The following is a 22,732-nucleotide window of genomic DNA, read 5'->3' as shown; positions in this document are numbered from 1 at the left end:
ATACACAGACCATCGTAAGCGCTGTAATACAAAAAGGCCCCATATAGTTTACCCAGTATCATTCTGTGCACTTCAGATGATGGACATAATTGTTCAAAAGATTCTTCATAAGAATTTACTGAATGAGTTAACTAAGACTTTCTATCACCAACTTCTGAATCTTATAAATATCAATGAAGATGTTATTAAAAAAATAAGTATACTTTTTGAATACACATTTCATGAAATAAATCAAATCTCCAACTTTAGTGGATATGAGATTCATACCCAAATAAGACACATACATCATAAAGAAGTCATAAGTCATAAAGTAATTGTAAAGGATCTATATCTGACACTGTTAAAAATTCACCAAAATACTGTCATATTCACTTGTACCAGATCTAATTATAAAAGCCTACATCAAAGTTACAAAATATTATAGTAGGTGCCAGAAAACCCAAGTTGTAATAATATTTTATTTGCTGGTGTACTTTACTTTTTTATTTCAAAATCTGAATTTTCATAATATAAAAAAATTATAAAGAAAAAATGCATCAAACAAATAAATAATCTAGTACTGCAATAAATTAATTAAATATAACTCCAAATAATTGTTTTAAACCTTCATCCCATCAAGAAATATCAAATTTCTTCTGTTAAATTATATTTAAACTCTAAACAAACCACCTAGCACAGAATATTAAGATAAATATTAATTTAATAGAATTTAAACACACACATATATATATATATATATATATATATATATATATATTAACTTAGCTAAATCAATTCTTTTTTTATTATTGTATTTGTCTATATTCCCCTCTGTATCAATTATGTCAAAGACAAAAGTGTAACACAATTTTCCACCAACAGTGAGCAGAATTCAATATTGCCTCTTACCTTATGCTTATTGTTTTTCCATTTTAAGATCGCTTTCGAGGATTTCCCTCATTGTCAGTTAATAAAAACTTTTTAAAATCACACATTATAATCAGAAACATTAAAATTGTTGCATATTATAAAAATATGTAGTCAAAAAATTAAAATTAAATATTTGATGTGGCCAGCCCCACACACACATATGCACATACAATACTGTAAGAGTACAGTATGTGTGGCTGGCCACATGAAATGGAAAAACAAGCATAAGGTAAGAATCATTATTGAATTCTGTACTGTTGGTGGAAAACTGTGTTACACTTTTGTAAAAGAACTTGACAGTTTTTGACAAACCAACAGTACACCACCAACAGTATAAAAAAAAAATATATATAAATATATATATATATACACACACACCACACACACAAGTTACTTATTACATTTTATATGCAACAAATTTAATTTTCATGTACGTATGTATGAATATGTGTGTGTGTTTCAGTAAGACAAAATGTTGACTCATCTCTAAACACAATATGATTAAGAATGTCTCATGTTCACGTTACAACACGCAGACTGCAAGGTTGGCACACTCAGTGTAGTCGGTAGGTTTCGAAGTCTGTAACAGCTATAAACAGTGTGAATGGAAATGTAAGCATTTTCTTAAAATATTTCACACTGGTACTGTTAGTTTATGGCTAGCCTTACTAACAGATTTTTAGGACTACCTAGGAAAGATTCTGTGACACATTCAACATTTTCTTCAGACACCTTTTGTTGTCTCTTTTTTTTTTCTTCTCTTTACACAATCATCTAGTTGTTTTAAACTGATTATGCCATTTATCAATATTGTTGTCACTTGGAAGATGATAATTAAACTTTCAATGGAGCACAATTACAACTGTAACTTCAGATAAAAATTTTGTCAACTGCAAATCACAGAAGGCTTTTTGTTTATGAGTTGCCAGCTTTGCAAGTGGTGCTGTAAAAACAGAATGATAGGAAATCATTCGATAGCCACATGTAATAAAATCTATTCTTTTAGCTATTTTATTCTAGTCCTAAATCAACACTGTACACCTCATCCAAAAGCGATTATAACAAATTAAAATCATGATATTTTTTTTGACACCTGGTAGGATTTTGATAATTGTATAAGAAATAAATGCATGGCATCATAAAAAAAAGTGACTTTATTTTTCATTTTTGTTTCCTTTTGAAATAGTATAAACTCATTCTAATCTAAAATTTTATAAAAAAAACCTTTCATCCATACAAATTACACATTAAAGATGCACTACAATAAACAATTTAATAAAATAAAAATTTCAGTACTTGGAAAAATGCCACGTTTAACTCGTGCTTTAAATCCAAGTCAAAACACTATTATCCTCTTTTCAGATACTTGCGGTATTAGAAATACGTCCTCTCTCCCTTAATAAAATTGTATTTTTTATTATTTTTCTCTCCTTAATAATTGTCGTTTTCCTTCTTTCTTGCTTTTTTATCTCTATTCTTTTCCTTAAACTCAGTTCAAAAATTTATTACCCTAGTTTTTAGGTACCTCATGTTTTGGTAATTCAGTTGTTTTTCCACATTTATTTTTTGTATTATATTTCTCCCATAATAACTGTCTTGTCCATTCTTTCTTTTTCATTTTCTTCCATTTTTATTTAATCTCAAATGTTCATAAAAAGGTAACTCGCATAACCGTATTCTACAAATGCAGATCTGACTACATTTCACACGTTCATTCAGGAAATGATAAGCAATACAAAAAATTCAATTATTACTAAGCACATAATTAAAGACAAATATATATGGATTTTTCACATTAGGCCCTCTTTGATATTTCTTCGAAATACTATCCATGGCCCAGAATGAGTATTTTTCAAATAACAAGTACGTTAGTGTCTTGCTTGCATTGAATCAACATGGTGAAGAACTACACGATTTATAGAAATCATGGATTTAAATTCAAACTTTTTTTTAAAAATTTTATTAGAGCACAAAACATTTTCTCACCTAAGTTTCATCCAGATATCAAATGGTTTCACAATTACGATTAAAACGTAGGATAACTCGTGTACAACACCTTTTCGTCAAACACTGCCAACTGTCTGACAAAATTTGCATATGTACTTATCCAAAAACTCCAAACAATTTTGAATAAACAGAACTAAATCATCTTTACCAAATTTAATGGTCAAACATATTTCTTATCCAAAATACATAGATTCTGTCAAACAGTTTGAGTAAACTTGATCAAATTAATTTGAACCCTCAAATTATTTGCGAGTGCAACACACTTGTATTACAAACAGCAATGAAAAATTATTGCGCATCAAGGTATACAAACTCTTTACACAAGTAAACCTACTTGACTTGAAATAAGATTCTAAGTTTCAAAAATTTGAAAACAAATAGTCTACATTGCAAACTGAAAATTTCAAACATTATTCAAGAATATTTGACAAATGACAATCTTATAACAGGATGTACAGTCAACATTTTTAACATAGCAAAAAATTGGTATTTAATTTTACCGAAAGCTGTTGTACTAAGTGATTTATAACAAACACATATAACATGTTCTATAAAATGCCAACCAAATTTACAGATAACAACTCTTGTTATATTCAAAAAAGATATTTCCATTTTATCCTTGCCAAATATAAATACAAATCCCAAACCCTGCATTGTCAACAATTGGCAGAAAACAACTAATTATAAATTACTATTTCAAAATATTCTTAATGCAAAGCAGATGTTTCAACCAAAAATAAAAAAATATTGCCAAAAAACAACTATCTCAAGTAACATCCAAATAATGCTTATGTAAAGATTCTACATTATGGAAAATTAATGACTTCAAATTTGATTTTTATCTTGGAAAAATATGAAATTTAATGTAAGAGACTGAGGTGTAAACAAGCGGCTGGTTTTATTTTTCACTTTATTGGAAACCTTGGAAACATAATTCACACCTTGTACATTTCATTTTTATTCATTCGTCTACAAACTTTAACACAGGCATAGTAGCTCCTAGACTATTGAGTTTAGTCAAGCCTTCAGCACAAATTACAGGAATTTTTTCTACTTATACTACTTGTTTGACTCATTTTATTAACAACGTTTCCACATTGGAAGCAATCTTGTTAACTTACTCTCTTTAGGGTGTTAAGAAACCTCTCTGTATTTTCCTGGATGTTTTCAATTACAGTGAATTGATTTCCTTTCAGAAAAAATTTCAATTTAGGAAACAAGTAGAAGTTGGCAGGAGCTAAATCAGGGGAAGGGAAGGCTGTGGATGTACAGGAATTTGAAATTTGACCAAAAATTCCACAATTGGGAACACATGCTGAGCCGGTACATTGTTGTAATGGAGGGGCTACATTCTTGTCTCGCCAGAATGCAGACCTTTCTTCTGCACATTTTCATGTCAATACAGAAGGACATTTTTAAATATTCCTGGTTGACTCTACTCCAAAATCAAATCTGATATGCACAATACTAGTAGAATCTACTAAAACCATAAACATTGTCTTCACATTCAACTGACTTCGTCGTGCTTTTCTCAGTCATTGCAAACTTGGATCTTTACACTGTGATGATTGTGTCTGTTTCTGGTCATACCCATACACTTATGATCTGTCACCTGCAATTACCCTACTTATTAAATAGAGTAAAATAGGCTATTTACAAAATTTGGGTGAGTTTCAGCCCGATTAATCAATTCTTGAGACACTTCAAATCAGGATTGTTTCTATTGGTCTGACAACAATTTCAGAATGAATTTCGGGGATACTCGACGCCTGTTCAAATCTTCAGTTAAAATTGCCTGAACTACACAGAAAATTAATTTTAGTTCATTAGCTATCTCGGTAATTGAAAGTCTACAGTCAAAGCACACTAAATTGCAAACTTTCACGTTTTTGTTGGTTTTTGAAAAGGAAGACTGGCTGGACTAGGAGTCATCTTTCACTGATTCACAGCCATCTCTGAATCTATTGAACTAAAAAAATTTGACCGGCTCAGACATTTATCCCCAAAAGCTGTTTTTAAGAGTTCTTAATTCTTCAAAACCGATTTCCTGGTTTTCAAACAAAAGTTTTCATAAACTCATTTTGTTCTTTCATCCATTTTGTGAAATCAGTAATTTACAGAGAATGAAAAATATGTCTTCACTCATCAGGATACAATTCTCTACTAACAAAGATGTCACGCTGATTTTTTCAGGATGTTACAAGGACACAACAAGCTTCCCCTTCCACACCTGCGGAAAAATACATAAAAATAAGAAAAGTATCCTCCTTTTATTGAGCAGTCGCTGCACCTGTCTTAAAACTTTCCAATCACACCTCATACATTTCACTTTTATTCATTCGTCAACAAACTTTAACACAGTCAAAGTAGCTCCTAGACTTTCATGTTAACTCAAATCTTCGACACAAACAGTAGGAATTTGTTTTCTACTGATACTACTTGTATGACTCATTTTATTAAGTAGAGCTCATTCGGTTTCAAATTTAATTGGTGTCAGATTTTCATCAATATTAAGCCTTTTTATATCATTCACTCTACATAAATACAATTTTGGAACCTTTGTCACATTTTCAAACAATGGCCAAATTCTACACACAGTATTGCTACTGTGATACATTTCAATATATTTCTAAATGCCATCAGATCTATTATAAATTCCATCTGGTACATTTATATTTATTGCCTTTATATATTTGATATCTAAGATAAAAAATTAGATTGTTTCTTAAACCATAAGCATATGATATGGTACTGTTTTAGCATACTCTTGAGAGACTTTTTTTTTGTTTATCAGTCAAGATATTAGCGGCATCTATAATAATATTTTATGCCTCAACCTGAATACCAGCTTTAGATTCAAAAATATGCCAGCCTCCATGGCGCAAGTGGTAGCGTCACGATCTTTCATCTGGAAGGTGCTGGGTTTGAATCCCAGTCAGGCATGGCATTTTCACACACGCTACAAATCATTCATCTCATCCTCTGATGCAATACCTAATGGTGGTCCCGAAGGTTAAAAAAAAAAGATGCATAAATTATTATAATTTTCAACTTATTTGTTCTAAATAAAGAAATGCAAAATGGGGGTATTAAACATTTCTCAATATTCTCCCTAGATTTCAATAATTTAATTTCCTCATTTCTTAAACTCTCTTCAGCCAAATGCTGTAAGCATTGAGCAAAATGACGACCGTCTTTATCTCATAAACTCAGTCAACTCATGTATATTAAATAAAGTTCACAAAACTGGCCCACATAATTTCTATCATTTCATCTTTCAAATGTATTCCAAAACATATCCAACCTTTACAGAGGACAACTGATTAAAGTATGGAAACAGAATAATACTTTTACCTCCAAAATACATACAATGAAAAATTTGACACAAACTATAATGAAGTTCATTGAAAATTCTGTTTGCAACCATACTAATTTCATCAATTACTATAACCTTCACATCATGTAATTTTGTAAGCAGTGTATTGGCAACATTATCAGACAAAATGAAACAAGTCTCCATCATACAAAAATAATGGTACAATACAACAGTAACTTACAGACAAACAAACGATTGTGCATTTAGTACCTCCAATATTAAATGCAGCTCTACCATTGAGTGCACAAATTACCTTTATAATGACTAGATTTGAGCCAGCAATATTATTACATGCTCTGCTTGTACTTTAAACAATAAAAACACATTTTCCCAACTCCGGCACAACCAAAGACTAAATTATACAACTTTTTAACAGCACTTACAAACAAAATTTTCTTTGCTTTTCGTTCAATATTTTCATCAAATTGAAATATTCATCTTCTGCCATTATACACGGAGTTATAATAAAATTGCAAACAATATTTGATTTATTTTTTTATTTGATTGGCCATCAAACCCAGCATTTTGCAAAACATCATCCTCCTCAGTTTTATCATTAAACATAGCAAACTGATTATTTGAATTACACATTTGTCATCATTATCATGTTTGTTTTCATTCAGACAAGCATTGTGCAATATATTTTCAATATTCTATGAACTTGAAAATAATTTACACTATTCTACTCTAAATAAAAATTACAAAATCTAGTAACTCTAAAGGCACTTTTTTACAAAATCATCATTATTCAAAAGTTTATAAACATATAATATCTGTCTGCCTGTAGATATAGGCCTATATGATGTAACATTTAAACCCTACACAATAATTTTTCCAATGTTATGTTAGAGTCAAATATTACAAGTATGTCATCCAAATATCTCGCTCATAAAAGAATATTATGAGTGTGTAACATACCATGTATAATGATCCTCTCAAAATTCTGTAGATAAATCTCTGACATAATGGAAGAAAATGGGCATGCCACTTTCTTTGTGGATGACATACTAGTAATATTTGACTCTAACATAACATTGGAACAGCAAATAATATTAAACATACTAAATTTGTTTAATAATAAATTCGAATTTACTATTAAACAGACAACGACAGGACCATGTGTATTTTATATATAAACATAAAAAATAATGACAATAAAGAAACTGAAACAAGCGTGTACAGAAAACCTACCAATAATAATATAACCATTCATAAAAATTCAAATAACCCATTTTCATATAAGAGAAACACTTACTATGGTATGATACATAGAGCTGTTATTCATTCATATAACAATGAGGTGGTATTAATTAATGAACTGGAATATATTGAAAATATGGCTTTACAAAATGCTTATAGCTTTACAGAATCTTATATTGATAACATTTACAAGGAACATTAAAGAAGAAATATAGTAACAATATAAGTGAATGGTTCTAATAATTATGATAGAATAATGATAACGTGCAATGTATGTATATATATATATATGTACACGCGCACGCACACACAGAGTGTTTGTAAAGTCTGCAAATTAATCATTATGACAACAGATAATGAAATTTCTAACAAAATTAAAATCAGCTGATTTATCGTTATCGAATATCATAATGATAAATTTTAAATAATAAATAAAGAGAAGAGATTTTGGATAATGGTTTGCGGAATCATTTCCAGTATGAAATTGCCATTTTACAAAATATGTAATTATCCACTTTCTACCAAAAATATTTCATCTTGAATGGTGGCTGGGGATGGCCATTTTACAAATCTGGACACTTCAACGGTCAATATCTAAAACAAGGATGAAGCTATCAATTAGGGGTTTTCACTAAAGATTTTCCCATTCAAATCTACATTGAAATCATGTGTAATATAACCATCATGCCATTTAAAAAAATAAGTTTAATTCAATATGGCAGATCCAAGATGGCCAACGATAATTTCAAGTAAACTTCAGAGTAGTTTCTTTTAATTTAACTACATTTATTCTGGTAGTGTAGTCACACTCATTTTTCTACAATTAAGCTGTTTCCAGACTTTCCAAACACTCTGTACAAAGAAATAATATATATATATATATATACATACATATATTTTGTATCTACTTACAAGCCTATGTATAAAATTTTGTGGCTCAAAAATCTGCAAAACTACTTGATCAATTTCATTGAAATTTAGATGTATGCTGTAGTAATGTATCTGAAGTTGTCCATGCAAAAAATTGATGAAAATTGATTAAGTCGTTCTTGAGTTATGTTCAATTTTAGGTCAAAACCATTTGGGCCGGGCAAGCAAGTTAGAAGCAAGGTTTGTTATGATGCTGCAAGTTGGGGAGCATAGAAACAAATAAAAAAAAAGTCTGTCATAAAAGTCAGGTCTTCTTCTGCAGAGCTGCAAAAGAGTTTTCTGAAATTTAACTTGTGTATAATAATCATCCACGTAGTGCTCTTCAAATATACCAAAATTTTCTACTTTAAACAAATTAAATACTCTGCCAAATTTATAGTAACAATGTCGAATAACAGTAACCAGATCATTACATAACAAAATCAATCTCTCTTCCTCTGCCATTAGGTAGTCTTCTCTTCATAAATAATAATATTTTTCTGTAATTTGAGTAAAATTACTAATAATTCGCACCATATAAACTCAACGGCAAAAAGCATTAAAAATAAAGTTGAGGCCCTAATTGTCTAATCATCCACGACTTCCTTTGTTTTATCCAACCAAAATAGTACAGAATCTGTAACAGAAGCAATAAAACGAAAACCAGAATCCATATCTATTAGCCGATTTATAAAATCATTATTCATTATATTTTTGGTATTAAAATCATTCAACACTTTTTTTCTTAAACAAACTGAAATACTGTTAGCTATTTTACAAACTGCTACTGGCAAAACAATGATTAAAACACATTACATAATATTTTCCCCCAAGTTTGGTAACTCATTCTTTTTGGACATTCAACCAATTCGGAGTAATATAAAAAACTCATACATTCTACAAACTTGTCAATACACATAATGTGGTATTGTTTTCTCCAGGAACAAATACTATCATTACAATCTCTAAAGGCAGATTCAAATTTCTTTCCTTGCCATTCAAATTTTCTCTTCAATATTCATTCCCTCTAGTTCAACATTGGCCTAATCTCTTCATACAAACTTTCAGCCTTACATCTATCAAATGATTCTCATCAATAGTAATTTTTACACATTTATCAACCAGACTATTTTTCAAAACTTGAACGTCAGTAGGAAGATTTATTGCTTGATTCATACATAATTGACGCAAACCTTCAGGAGGTGGAAGCTGCCCAGTCAAATTGAGCTGTCTACTTTCTTAACAAATACAAATTTCAAAATTTTTCATCAACGGAATTCACAGACAAACAGAATGTTCTAATAGCATTAAATCTCGAATTACAGGATCAACATTAAGAAAACATAATTCTTTTTTCATACAAGATCTGTATAAATTTTTTTCTTTTTTATGCAATCAAGACACAAATAACCTACATCGTTGTCATCATATTTCAAAACACAAAATTCCAAAAAAATATGTTTTTTCAAATCTTCAACAGTAAAATACGCAACTGACCACATACCACAATGTGTACAATATTTATTTACATTTAAATTAAGTCATAATATTTATGCAAAGGTTTTTCTTATTTATTCTCAGCAGACAAATTCTTATTTCTCAAATACAAACAATGATGTTTCTATTACAATGTTCAAGCAAATGTTTATTTTTTCAATAATTTATGATTATACAAGCGACTTGAAGTTTCAAGTTTCAGCTTCAAGTTTTTCACTCTGTTTATTTCAATGGATTGAATTTGTAATAAATCTTGTTTTTCCTGCATCTTGGACAAATGTCTTTTTTGACAAGTGCTTAAGCAACTATAGTGAAGATCTTGATTTTCCAGATTCAACAAATACCACTTTTGGGCCAAACCTAACCGTTCACAGTGAATAGTTAAATTCTTCAGATTCAAAAAACATTACATCTGGCACAAACTTGAGCATTTACCATGAATGACTAATCTCCGGATTCAACAAATGCCACATTTAGGCCAAACTTAGGTATTTGGAATGGACAGCTTGTTTTTCCAGTTTCAATAAATGCTGTTTTTGGGCCAAATTAAAACTTCCTGATGGAGATCTCTACTCTCCAGATTGCATAAATACCATTTTTGGCACAAATTTGAGCATCCCAAAGAACAACTGCTCTACTCTCCAAATTAGTCAAATATCGCTTTTGGCATAAACTCAAAATTTCACAATGTGCAGCTCTTTTAACAGAATCCATCAAACGCCTTTTAGAGCACAAAATTGAGCTTTCATAATGAGTAGCTCTTTTACTAGTAGCCATCAAAAGCTTTTATTGACAAATTTTATTAGACAAATGCAAGTTTTCTAAAGCATCATCATCATTCTTACATGATTTCGTTGTTTCCTGATCCTGTAATAAAACAAACAAAAAACCAAAGATAAATTAAATTGCTAGTATTACTACAATATAATTAATAAATATAGTACCAGTAACCTCGTGTTGTGTACTTCTACAATTTGAAAAGAAGAAAGAAATTAAATTATAAAAAGTAAAAAAAAAACACATACCTTTCTCTTATCCTGCATGTATAATTTTTTTCTTTCTTTCTTTCTCCGTTCATTCTTCTTCTTTTTCTTCTTCTTAAGACTAGTATTCTAAAATAAAACCACAACATAGGAGAGTATAACTAAACTTACAGAAGTTGAACATATTGTTTAAACAATTAAAAATAGGTAATAAAACTCACCTTTTTTTGGAACTGTCATTATCCAAATAAAATTAAATAAACACAGAAAATAAAATGAAATTTCAAAACTGGAAAAATAAACAAATTGAAGGCAGTAAAAAAAAAATAAAAAATAAAATACTACATGCAGAAAGAAAACAGATTAAGAAATAAATGAGAAACAGAGATAAGTAAACAATGAAGAAGCAAATTAAAATAAAATAAAACTATACACAAATATAAATAATAAAAAAATAATTTTAATATGATATAAGAAGAAAATCATTAAGAACTTAATAATTTTGACGCGCTCACTATTTCACAGTCAGGAATGCACCGATTTTCAATGTGCAACGCACTATGTAAGTTCAATTAACTGCAGACCCTATACATAAGCATCAAGTTTCACAACACACTCAACACTGTGACTCAATGCATAAACACGTAAGAAAAATACACCGCTACACAGTCAACACAACCCTTAGATAAAATAACTGATGTGGACACCGACATGACTTCCTTGTACGCCTATTAAATTACATATACATATCTTTTGCTGAACTTCACTTAAACTTATTTATTTGACTATAACTCTGGAACCAATGAAAATAAGTACCACTTATGATATATCGTTGAACAGCTCTCAATGAGGGCTGATTACTGCAGTTAAGAAAAATTCAAAAATCCAAATTTTTTTTTGATTTTGGGCTTTTTTGGACACTTTTGGTTCAATCGATTGCAAAAAGGACAGGTGCACAACTAGATGTTACAACAGTCCTAAATCCAAAATTTCAACATTCTATGGTTTTTGAGTTATATGAGATACATATTTACATATGTACATGTGTCATGCTGAAACTAGTCAAAAATGGATTCAGGGATGGGAAACTGGATATTTCCGTTGAAATCTGAAAACCGAAATTTTTCATGATCACAATACATCCTTTACTTCGTACAAGTAAATAAAAATATACCCAGTCATCATTACCCTCAATGTATGTAATGCTACCTGAATATACTGAACAATATTGCTAACAATAGATAACACAGGTAAAGAAACATCAACGTTCCAACTTGCAGGATCATAAAAAGCCATGCTTCTAACTTACCCTGCTCAAATTAAAATTTTGTTGCCCTTAAATTGAGTGTAACTCAAGAACAACTCACTCAATCATCATGAAATTTTCACATGCACAACTCCAGATACACTACTACAGCAAAGAAAAAAAAAAAAATTGTAAAAGAAACAAAACTATTATAAACAAAAAGAAACTACCATAGTCATAGTCATCTTTGAGGATATTTAACCCTGAAAAACAATAATATATTATAGTATGAAATCTCCAATTTTGGGAAAGAATGGAATCTCTTAAAAACTTAAATTTTCTCAAAAGTATGGTTTCCCAAGTTCTGATTTATTTTAACAGAATTAATCTCTTCAACTTGGAAAACCAAAAGTTAGAATTTTTTGCATGTATGCACGAACTAACAGTAAGTACCCTTTTTTCAAAAGGGTCATCACAGAAAAATCAGCAATAGCAGATATAAAGCTACAATTTGGTAAAATGGCATTTAAGACCACAGCAAATGTCCACACAAAATTTGATGAAGTTTAAAGATGGTCCGCTTGACATGGAATGACTCATCATTGTGCTTCTCGGGTAGATGTAACATTGCTGATCTCATAGAATAAATTCCCATTAATGATAATGATAGAATTTATGCTATCACTAAACTTAATTTTGGGTGTTTTATTAGATGACCTCACTCTATGAATCATGAGACCTTGCCGTTGGTGAGGGAGCTTGAGTGCTCAGTGATACAGAGTAACTGGACCGAAAGTGCAACCATATCGGAGAAGTATCTGTCGAGAGCCAGACTAAGGAATGATTCCTGAAAGAGGGCAGCAGCTCTTTCAGTAGTTGTTAAGGGCGTAGGTCAGGACGACTTAAACGGCCATATCAACATCACTCAGTCCCCTGAGTACTGCGCAGCTGAAAGCAATGGAAAACTACAGCTGCTTTTTTCCAAGAAAATGTAGCTCTCTGCATTTTCATATTGCAATGATGGAGGCGCCTTCCTTGGTAAAATATACCGGAGGTAAACTACTAGTTCCCCGTTCGGATCTCTGGGTGGGGACTACTAAGGAAGGGGTCACCAGAAAATTAAAAAATAAAATTCTACGAGTCGGAGCATGGAATGTTAGAAGTCTAAAAAAGGTTGGTAGGTTAGAAAATTTAAAGAGGGGAATGGATAGGATAAATGTAGATGTAGTAGAATTAGCGAGGTTCGGTGAGAAGAGGAAAACGAATTTGGTCAGGTGATTTTAGAATAATTAACTCGGCTTCAAATAATGGGCAGGCAGGAGTAGGTTTCGAAATGAACAAGAAGATAGGGAAGAGAGTAGAGTATTTCAAAATGCATAGCAATAGAATCATTGTAATAAGGATAAAATCGAAACCTAAACCGACAACGATTGTTAACGTACAAGCGCCCATGATGACGATGAGGTAGTGTGTATATGAAGAAATTGACGAAGTGATTAAACATATAAAAGGAGATAAAAATTTAATAATAGTTGGAGATTGGAATGCAAGCATTGGAAAAGGCAAAGAAGGAAATATAGTGATTGCCAACACCCAGTTTAAGAATCATAATAGAAGAATATGCACGTGGAAAAAGCCAGGCAATACTGCAAGGTATCAGATAGATTATATCATGGTTAAGGAAAGATTTAGAAATCAACTCATCGACTGCAAAACTTACCCTGGAGCAAATATTTATAGCAACCATAATTTAGTGATAATGAAATGTAGATTGGGGTTTAAAAACCTAAAGAAAAGGTGTCAGAAAAATCTATGGAATTTAGAGAAGCTTGATGAAGAGGAGGTAAAGAAGATTTTTGAGGAGGACAGCATAAGAGGTCTGAGTAAAAAAGATAAAGTAGAAAATGTAGAAGAAGAATGGGAGAATGTTAAAAAGGAAATTCTTAAATCAGCAAAAGCAAACTTGGGCGGAATAAAGAGAACTGGTAGAAAACCTTGGATTTCAGACGATATATTGTAGATGAAGGAAGAACGTAGAAATATAAGAATGCTAGTGATGAAGAAAGTAAAAGCAACTATAGACAATTAAGAAATAATATAAACAGGAAGTGCAAACTAGCGAAAGAAGAGTGGATTAAAGACAAGTGTTCAGAAGTGGAAAGAGAAATGATCATTGGTAAAATAGACGGAGCACACAGGAAAGTTAAGGAGAATTTTGTGGTACATAAATTAAAATCTAATAATGTGTTAAACAAAGATTGTACACAGATTTATAATACGAAAGAAAATGTCGATAGGTGGGTGAAATATATTGAAGAGTTATACAAGGAAATGAATTAGAAACTGGTGTTTTAGAGGAAGACAAGGAAGTCAAAGTGGAAAAAAAGGGAAAAACAATACTGAGATCTGAATTTAAGATAGCATTATAAGATTTGAATGGCAGAAAGGCTCCTGGAATAGATGGAATACCTGCAGAATTACTGCGCAGTGCAGGTGAGGAAGCGTTAGATAGATTAAACAAACTGGTGTGTAATATTTACAAAAAAGGGGAATTTCCGTCAGACTACAAAAAGAGTGTTATAGTCATGATATCAAAGAAAGCAGGAACAGATAAGTGTGAAAAATACGGAACAATTAGCTTAAGTAGCCATGCATAAAAAATCTTAACAAGCATTCTGTACATAAGAATTGTGAGGAGAGTGGAATAAGTGTTAGGAGAAGACCAATTTGGTTTCAGGAAAAGTACAGGAACAAGGGAAGCAATTTTAGGGCTCAGATTAATAGTAGAAGGAAGATTACACAAAAACAAACCAACATACTTGGCATTTATAGACCTAGAAAAGGCATTCAATAACGTAGACTGGAATAAAATGTTCAACATTTAAAAAAAATTACAGTTCAAATACAGAGATAGAATGATTGTTAATATTTACAGGAACCAAACAGCAACAGTAATAATGGAAGAACATAAGAAAGAAGTCGTAATAAGAAAGGGTGTCCTACAAGGATGTTCTCTATCCCCGCTACTTTTTAATCTTTACATAGAATCTGCAATTAATGATGTTAAAGAACTATTTAGATCCGGAGTAACAGTACAAGGTGAAAAGATAAAAATGCTACGATTTGCTGATGATATATTAATTCTAGCTGAGAGTAAAAACGATTTAGAAGAATCAATGAACAGCATGGATGAGGTCCTACGCACGAAATACTGCATGAAAATAAACAGAACAAAACGAAAGTAATGAAATTTAGTACAAATAACGAAGATGGACCACTGAATGTGAAAATAGGAAGAGAAAAAGATTATGGAGGTAGAAGAATTTTGTTATTTGCGAAGTAGAATTACTAAAGATGGACGAAGCAGGAGTGACATAAAATGCCGAACAGCACAGGCAAAACGAGCTTTCAGTCAGAAATATAATTCGTTTACATAAAAAATTAATTTAAATGTCAGGAAAATATTTTTGAAAGTATATGTTTGGAGCGTCTCTTTATATGGAAGTGAAACTTGGACGATTGGAGAATCTGAGAAGAAAAGATTAGAAGCTTTTGAAATGTGGTGCTATAGGAGAATGTTAACAATAAATTTATTGGGTGGATAAAGTGACAAATGAAGAGGTGTTGCAGCAAATCGATGAAGAATGAAGCATTTGAAAAAATATAGTTAAAAGAAGAGACAGACTTATAGGCCACGTATTAAGGCATCCTGGAACAGTCGCTTTTATATTAAGAGGGTCAGGAAGAAGGAAAAAATTGTGTAGGCAGGCAACGTTTGGAATATGTAAAACAAATTGTTAGGAATGTGGGATGTAGGGGGTATACCGAAATGAAACGACTAGCACTAGATAGGGAATCTTAGAGAGCTGCATCAAACTAATCAAATGACTGAAGACAAAAAAAAAAAAAAAGTTACAAGTTCTCATGAACGATCAAACTGATTCTGTTTGTAACAAAATCAAGTGGTAATGTTTTGTTCTGAAACACCTTAATAAAATGTTAAGTTTGTCATGTATATTAAATATTTATTTTTTCTACATATATTCCTGTATAAAGAATAACCTCATCTATGACTTCCTCAAAAATTGTGAATGAATTTTTACAATACAAAAATAGGCTGACAGGTCATTACTGGACACCATTTACATGAATTGTGTAGACCTAAATTTAAAAAATGAAATATTAAACTTATCCTTGTGTTTATAATTATAAATGTGCAATCGTTGCTGAAAAGAATGGTCACTCATTCTTAAAAAAAAAAAAAAAACTAATGTGGGCACTACATGACTTCTTTGAATCCCTATTAAATTAAATACATTTTTAAAAAAAATGAAAAGTACATAAAATTTTATTTCATTAATTACGTTGATATTCTTTTTACTGTTATTATTGAATTATTATTTATTGCAATTTTTTTTAACAATGAGAGGTTAATAATCATTAATAAATCAATATATTTAAATTTAAAAAAAAGGCAATGAAGACAGATTTGAATCAATGTGTCTTCCCCTAGTAAGACCAAATATTTTATTAATTAAAATTTTATTTGGCTACCTCAAACAAAATTTGAGGTAGCATTTGATGTTCCAGAGTAGCCAAATAAAATTTGGCAACTCTGGAACCAATGAAAATAAGAACCACTTACGATACATCTTTGAAAAGCTCTCAATTAGGGCTTATTACTGCAGTTAAGAAAAAAGTCCAAAATCCAAGTTTTTTATTTTGATTTTGGTCTTTTTTTGGACACTTTTAGTCCAGTTGATTGAAATCAAAAGGGAAGCTGCACAACTACATGATACAACAGTCCTAAATCTAAAATTACAACAACCTACAGCTAATCATTTTTGAGTTATGCGAGAAACATATGTACATACATACATATGTATAGATGTCACACTGAAACTAGACAAAATGGATTCAGGGATGGGCAAAATGGATATTTCTGTTAAAATCTGAAAACTGAAATTTTTTGCGATCACAGTACTTCCTTTACTTCGTACAAGGAAGTAAAAAGACAATATCCACTTCTACCAAACCAAACATGAAACAATTTTTGTGTAACTGTCTCAACCAATATTTTAGCTTATGAGAAATGCCCTGGTTATGTTACTATTACCATTTTTAATAAATGCCAAAATATTTGAAAAATCTTCTTACAAATTCACTAAAAGTACAAATAAACGATTTTCTTTCATGAAAACAATATTATTCCCCTGATGAATTTTTAAATAATACAATTAAAAATAAATTCAATAAAACCCCAAATTTTACGCATCTGGTTGAAGGTGTAAATATATATGTGCTCAAAATAATTTTTAGCAGCTTCTGAATTTTAAATTATTTTGTAGTAATTTTTTACATTTAATGTATTTACTATTAAAAATTTCAATTTTTATAATTAAATAATTAATATGGACTTTAAACACACTTTATTTTTTATCTTATAATGTGTTTTTATATTTATAATTTATCTTATATTGATGTGATCTATATAATGTATTCTATGTATCAATAAAAAAAATCTATTTATTTCTAGAATACAACAAAAGATAAGTTTTAATGTAATACCACATATCGTTGCTGACTAACAGGATAATTTTTACCTGTATAATTCATATTCATAACTAATGTTGCATAACTTAGCACATAATTAATATATTAATTACTTAAAGTAAGATTCACGCAATAAACAATGCCTACTCTCACCTGACAAATTTCAAGTGGATTAAAAAATAACTGCTGTTCTTTAGAATCTGCTTCCTCTTCAGTTTTAAATTTCAATTCCACATTATCAATTTTAGATTCATTTGGGAGATCTACAGCACTGGTCAGTTGTAATTCTTTACCATTTTTTGTCTAAAAAAAAAATAAAAATAACAATGACTGTACATACAGTTGAAAAGAAGAAAAATTATTTACTATTTCTTATGGTAAAAGACAAGTAATGTTTAATACGACCAGGCACTATATTAAAACTATATATTTTTTAATAAAAAAATTATACCTTCTTTTTTAAATTATCAATTGAACCATCAATTAGATGGCACCCTCAACTACAGAAATGTTTACAACTCCCTTTCAGGAATCATTTCATAGTCTGACTTCTTCGTAGATACCCAAATTCCAACCATTGAATAGCAGTTATGGTGTAGTTATCCGATTTTCATAGTCAGATGAAGTTTTTTAATTTATTAAATTTAAGGTTTCCTCTTAGGATTATGGTGTATTAAAAAAAAAATTAAGTATCAATTGTAAATTTGATTATATACATATTTATTTCAGCAAATTGATACCGATAAGGTATAAAATCAACAATAAACAACTCTTCTAAACATCTCAAGTTAATATTCTAATGACAGATGAGTTTAAAACTTTACATTGCTACCTTTAAAATATAATGAAGCTTTCTCACTATATTTAAATTACATTCAAAAAAATATTAAAAAAATTTTAGGAAAAACTTTCATAAATTGCAAGTAAGAAACAAATTAAATTTGTTATGGTAAATGGGCATAGGTTGTTTGGTGGAACGAACATCGATGTCACGATCAGTAAGTTTGTTCTTGCCAATGGTGAAATTCATAGAAACAATTTTTTTGGAATTAAGTTTCCTTTTAATTTAATCAATTTTATTAATTTTTTATCTTAAATTAAAACAAATAAGTTTGAAGGAAAAATATTTAGTTTATTGATGATTAATAAAAAAAACTTTGTTTCATGGATTAACTATCGTAGTATGCAAATTATTTTTTCTTTAGCTTGCTTTATGCAAGCTACGTGTATTAGTACTTGCAGATTTTTTAAATCTGCTTTTCAAATTTTGTTTCACATTCATTTCTAACATTTTCATTCCACATTACATTTTTAGAATAATTTTTTTGGTTTATTAACACCAGTACAGCAATTGGTTCTAATTCTTTAATCATTTTCACTGAAAATATAACAATAACGACAAGTGGAAAGAAAATACCAAAATGAAAATTTTCATTCAAATATCTTTTAAAATATGAATATAGAAACCCAATAAAGATTACATCTTCATCTTTGGGCTATGCCAAAAATCTACACTTCTCCTTTTATATATTAATAATGCAAGTAAACACATAAAAGAGTAAAGAAAGTTTGTTGGCATCCTCAATAATTAATACAGATGCAAACCACTTAAGGAACTATTTCTAGTCTGACCTCCCCAAAAATCCTCTTGCATTAATTTAGTATTCCATGGGTAGAGTGTTGGATGGTAGGTTAAAGTACTCTACAAAAAATTGCAAAGTTTTATGAATGCATAATGACTGTTATAAAGCTAGTTTAATATTCATCAGACTGGTGTGGTACCATCAGCCTGTCCAATTGAAGTAACTTGTTCAATAATAAACAATAAATTTCCTGATAAAAAAGAATAAACATACAGCTGAAAACATAGACAACTATTAGAGCTGTAATGCAAAAAGGCCCCATACGGTTAACTGTAAGCATTAAATGATACTAAATGAGTTAACTAAGACTTTCTATCACCAACTTCTCAGTTTTATAAACATCAATGAGATGTTTTATTCACAAAATAAGTATATTTTATGAATATATATTTCATGAAATGAATCAAATTTCTACTTATATGGATGTGAGATTAATATCCAAATCAGACAGATACATGGATAAAGCAGTCATAAGTCATAAAATGGTTACAAATATAGATTTGAGACTGCTAAAAATTCAATAAAATAAATACTGTTGTACTCACTTTTACTGGATCTAATTATAAAAGCCTACATCAAAGTTACAAAATATTATAGTAGGTGCCAGAAAATCAAAGTTGTAATAAAGTTTTATTTGATGGTGTACTTACTTAAAAATTTGAATTTTCACAATATAATATAATTATGTAGAGAAAATTATATGAAACACAAATAATGCATCAAATTAAACCAATTAAATTTAACTCCAAATAATAGTTTTACATCTTCATCCCATCAATAAATATCACATTTCTTCAATAAAATTTAAAAAAAATTAACAAATAAAATCATAGTAATAAAGTTATAATCATCATCATTTCATCACGAGCTGTCAGTGACTTGTTCTGCCTTCTTTCCAGTGTTTTCTAGGTCTTCCTCTATTGCGTCTACCAACAGGTGCATATAAAAATGACTGATTAGGAATTCTTTCATCATGCATTCGCTCCAGATACTTCTATAATGGTGTATCTCATTGCTAAAAATATAAATCTCTTAACTCCAGCAATGTCCTAATTCCTTATACTATCATACTTGTTACAACCCTTAAACTCCTCAAAAAGGACATTTCTGCAGCCTGTATCCTACTTATATCCTTTCTTTTACGGGCCCACGCTTCAGCACCATATAGAAGTATTGGAACTGCCATGACGTTATACAGTTTAACCGGCACTGGACGATCACCCTGTTCCTGAAGTTCTTCCCAATAGTACCACACATCAATCTAAACCTGTTGGTCTTCATTTCAACATTATTGCTACTGCCATAGGATATGCTACAGCCCAAGTAGTCAAAGAAACACACTTGCTCAAGAATTTTATTATTGACCACAATCTTTGATCTTACAGGCTCCCTTCCCTTAAGCCACCGGGTTGGTCTAGTGGTGAACGCGTCTTCCCGAATCAGCTGATTTGGAAGTCGAGAGTTCCAGGGTTGAAGTCCTAGTAAAGCCAGTTATTTTTACACGGACTTGAATACTAGATCGTGGATACCGGTGTTCTTTGGTGGTGGTTGGGTTTCAATTAACCACACATCTCAGAAATGGTCGTACTGAGACTGTACAAGACTAAACTTCATTTACACTCATACATATCATCCTCATTCATCCTCTGAAGTATTATCTGAATGGTAGTTACCGGAGGCTAAACAGGAAAAAGAAAGAAATGAAAGAAGGCTCCCTTCCCTTAAAACTAAAAACCTTTGTTTTAGAAGCAGAGACAAATTCTTGAACAAGTGTTCTTTAACTACTTGGACTGTAGCATACGCACGCACACACACACAAGTTACATATTACTTGTTATATGTAACATATTACATTTTCATGTGTGTATGTCTATATACTTATGTAAATGTATGTTTTAGAAGACTGATATATAAAGCGAAAAAACCAAGAAAGTAAATAATAACGTTAGTACATTTTTCTTTGGTACTCAGCCTACAACTTTAACAATTAAGACATTTCTTCATCATTAAACTGGTTTGACGGACTTCTCCATTCCTTTATATTCTTTGGATTTATTACCTATAATATCCTCCATCCTCAATCACCCATTTCATATATTTTAATTTTTATCTAACTCAACTGATTTTATCCAAAGTTAGTAACCTTGCATGAATGCAAGGTTGTTGTTTTAGATGTTTTATTTAATGTCGTTTAATTGGTAATATAAAGTAAAGAACCATCAGGCATTGAAACTGATATCAGCTGTTTTTTTTTTAAAGTTCTATTATTTAAAAATCTGGAATAACAAGTTTATATATTAATAAGTCAATCATTTTATTGAGGGTTTGAACCTATGCAGCAAGAAGATTAGCGATTCCAAAATTTATATATCTAAGATGAAAGACAATTTAGATTATTTTAAGCACCAGAGTAAAGTAAATAATCAGATTTTAAATTATAATGGGGTTGCAATTTCTAATTTACCCGTCAATCCCAGAGGAAATATTATGAATACTGTTAAAGCTGTTTAAGATCAATAAATTTTCCTTTCAGGAAAAACAAATTTGGATTTTTTATTTTGTATTTGACTAATTTATTGTAACTAATAATACATTAGTCTTATCTCCAATTATTTTAAAATATAAAAATGAGTGATAAACTTGAATTCTTAAGATTTAAAATAAGTATCCCAGGATGAGACTTTTGAACTGTTTTTAGTTTCCCCTAAAAGGCCCTTTTTATAAATGAGCTAACTTTTTACTACTGGAAAATTTTCAAGACACTAAAAGGTGTACAAAGTGTGAAAAGCTTCGAGTGTTTGGTTCAGTCATAATAAACTTTTAGTGAGAGAAGAGAACAAGCCTGAAATTACTTCAATATAAAATAATGATGATTTAAATTGCTTATTAGAACGGCTTAATTGCAATAACTCAAAAAAAGAATATGTGGGAAGAGAATTATCATGGAAAGAAATACAGTGTTCAAAAAAAGAATATCCAGGTTTCAAAGTTACTTAATACCTCTTAACTTTGTAATGAATCACAAATAAAAGAGTAACTCTTACAGTTTTTTTTCAAAGAAGTGTTCAATGTCAGCACCTTTTGTCACAGCACACACCCAACCAAAAGGACAGTACATCCCTTACTTTAAGTAGCAAGTCTGGAATAATGGAAGTGACAGGTGGTTGCAATCCTGAGCTTCAAATCAGCTAGATCAATACGTAACAGAGGCACATTAACAAGATCCTTTTTAACCTTTTCCCATCAAAATGATCCGCGGTTGATTAGCGCTCTGCGAAAATATGTTATTATCTGATTGCCTCCCTTTATAGTCTTATGCTACCCTCTTGTGAAAAAAATTTCAAAAAATTACAGTATATTAAAGAGATTTAACAAATTCTGACAAAAAAACCGTTACGATTGGATATTT

The 22,732-nt window shown here is 30.3% G+C and overlaps 1 protein-coding gene across 2 annotated transcripts in view; it reads right to left on the bottom strand.

Annotated features, from left to right (window-relative positions):
• The window catches only part of LOC142317319 (uncharacterized), a 71,186-nt gene that overhangs the window by 30,557 nt on the left and 17,897 nt on the right, over window positions 1–22,732 (bottom strand). Inside the window, exons 4-5 of one of the 2 annotated variants that reach the window (XM_075353765.1) lie at window positions 17,834–17,983; window positions 10,924–11,010 (exon numbers count right to left, since the gene is read on the bottom strand). In XM_075353765.1, the coding sequence (XP_075209880.1) occupies window positions 10,924–11,010; window positions 17,834–17,983 (237 nt within the window). The remainder of the gene's footprint in view (window positions 1–10,923; window positions 11,011–17,833; window positions 17,984–22,732) is intronic. The other variant, XM_075353766.1, reaches the window with a different exon arrangement.

The sequence above is a fragment of the Lycorma delicatula genome, chromosome 1 (assembly GCF_047948215.1).
Source record: "Lycorma delicatula isolate Av1 chromosome 1, ASM4794821v1, whole genome shotgun sequence".
NCBI lineage: Eukaryota > Metazoa > Arthropoda > Insecta > Hemiptera > Fulgoridae > Lycorma > Lycorma delicatula.
Note: the sequence above shows the minus strand (reverse complement) of the source record. Positions and strands in the feature narration are given on the sequence as shown.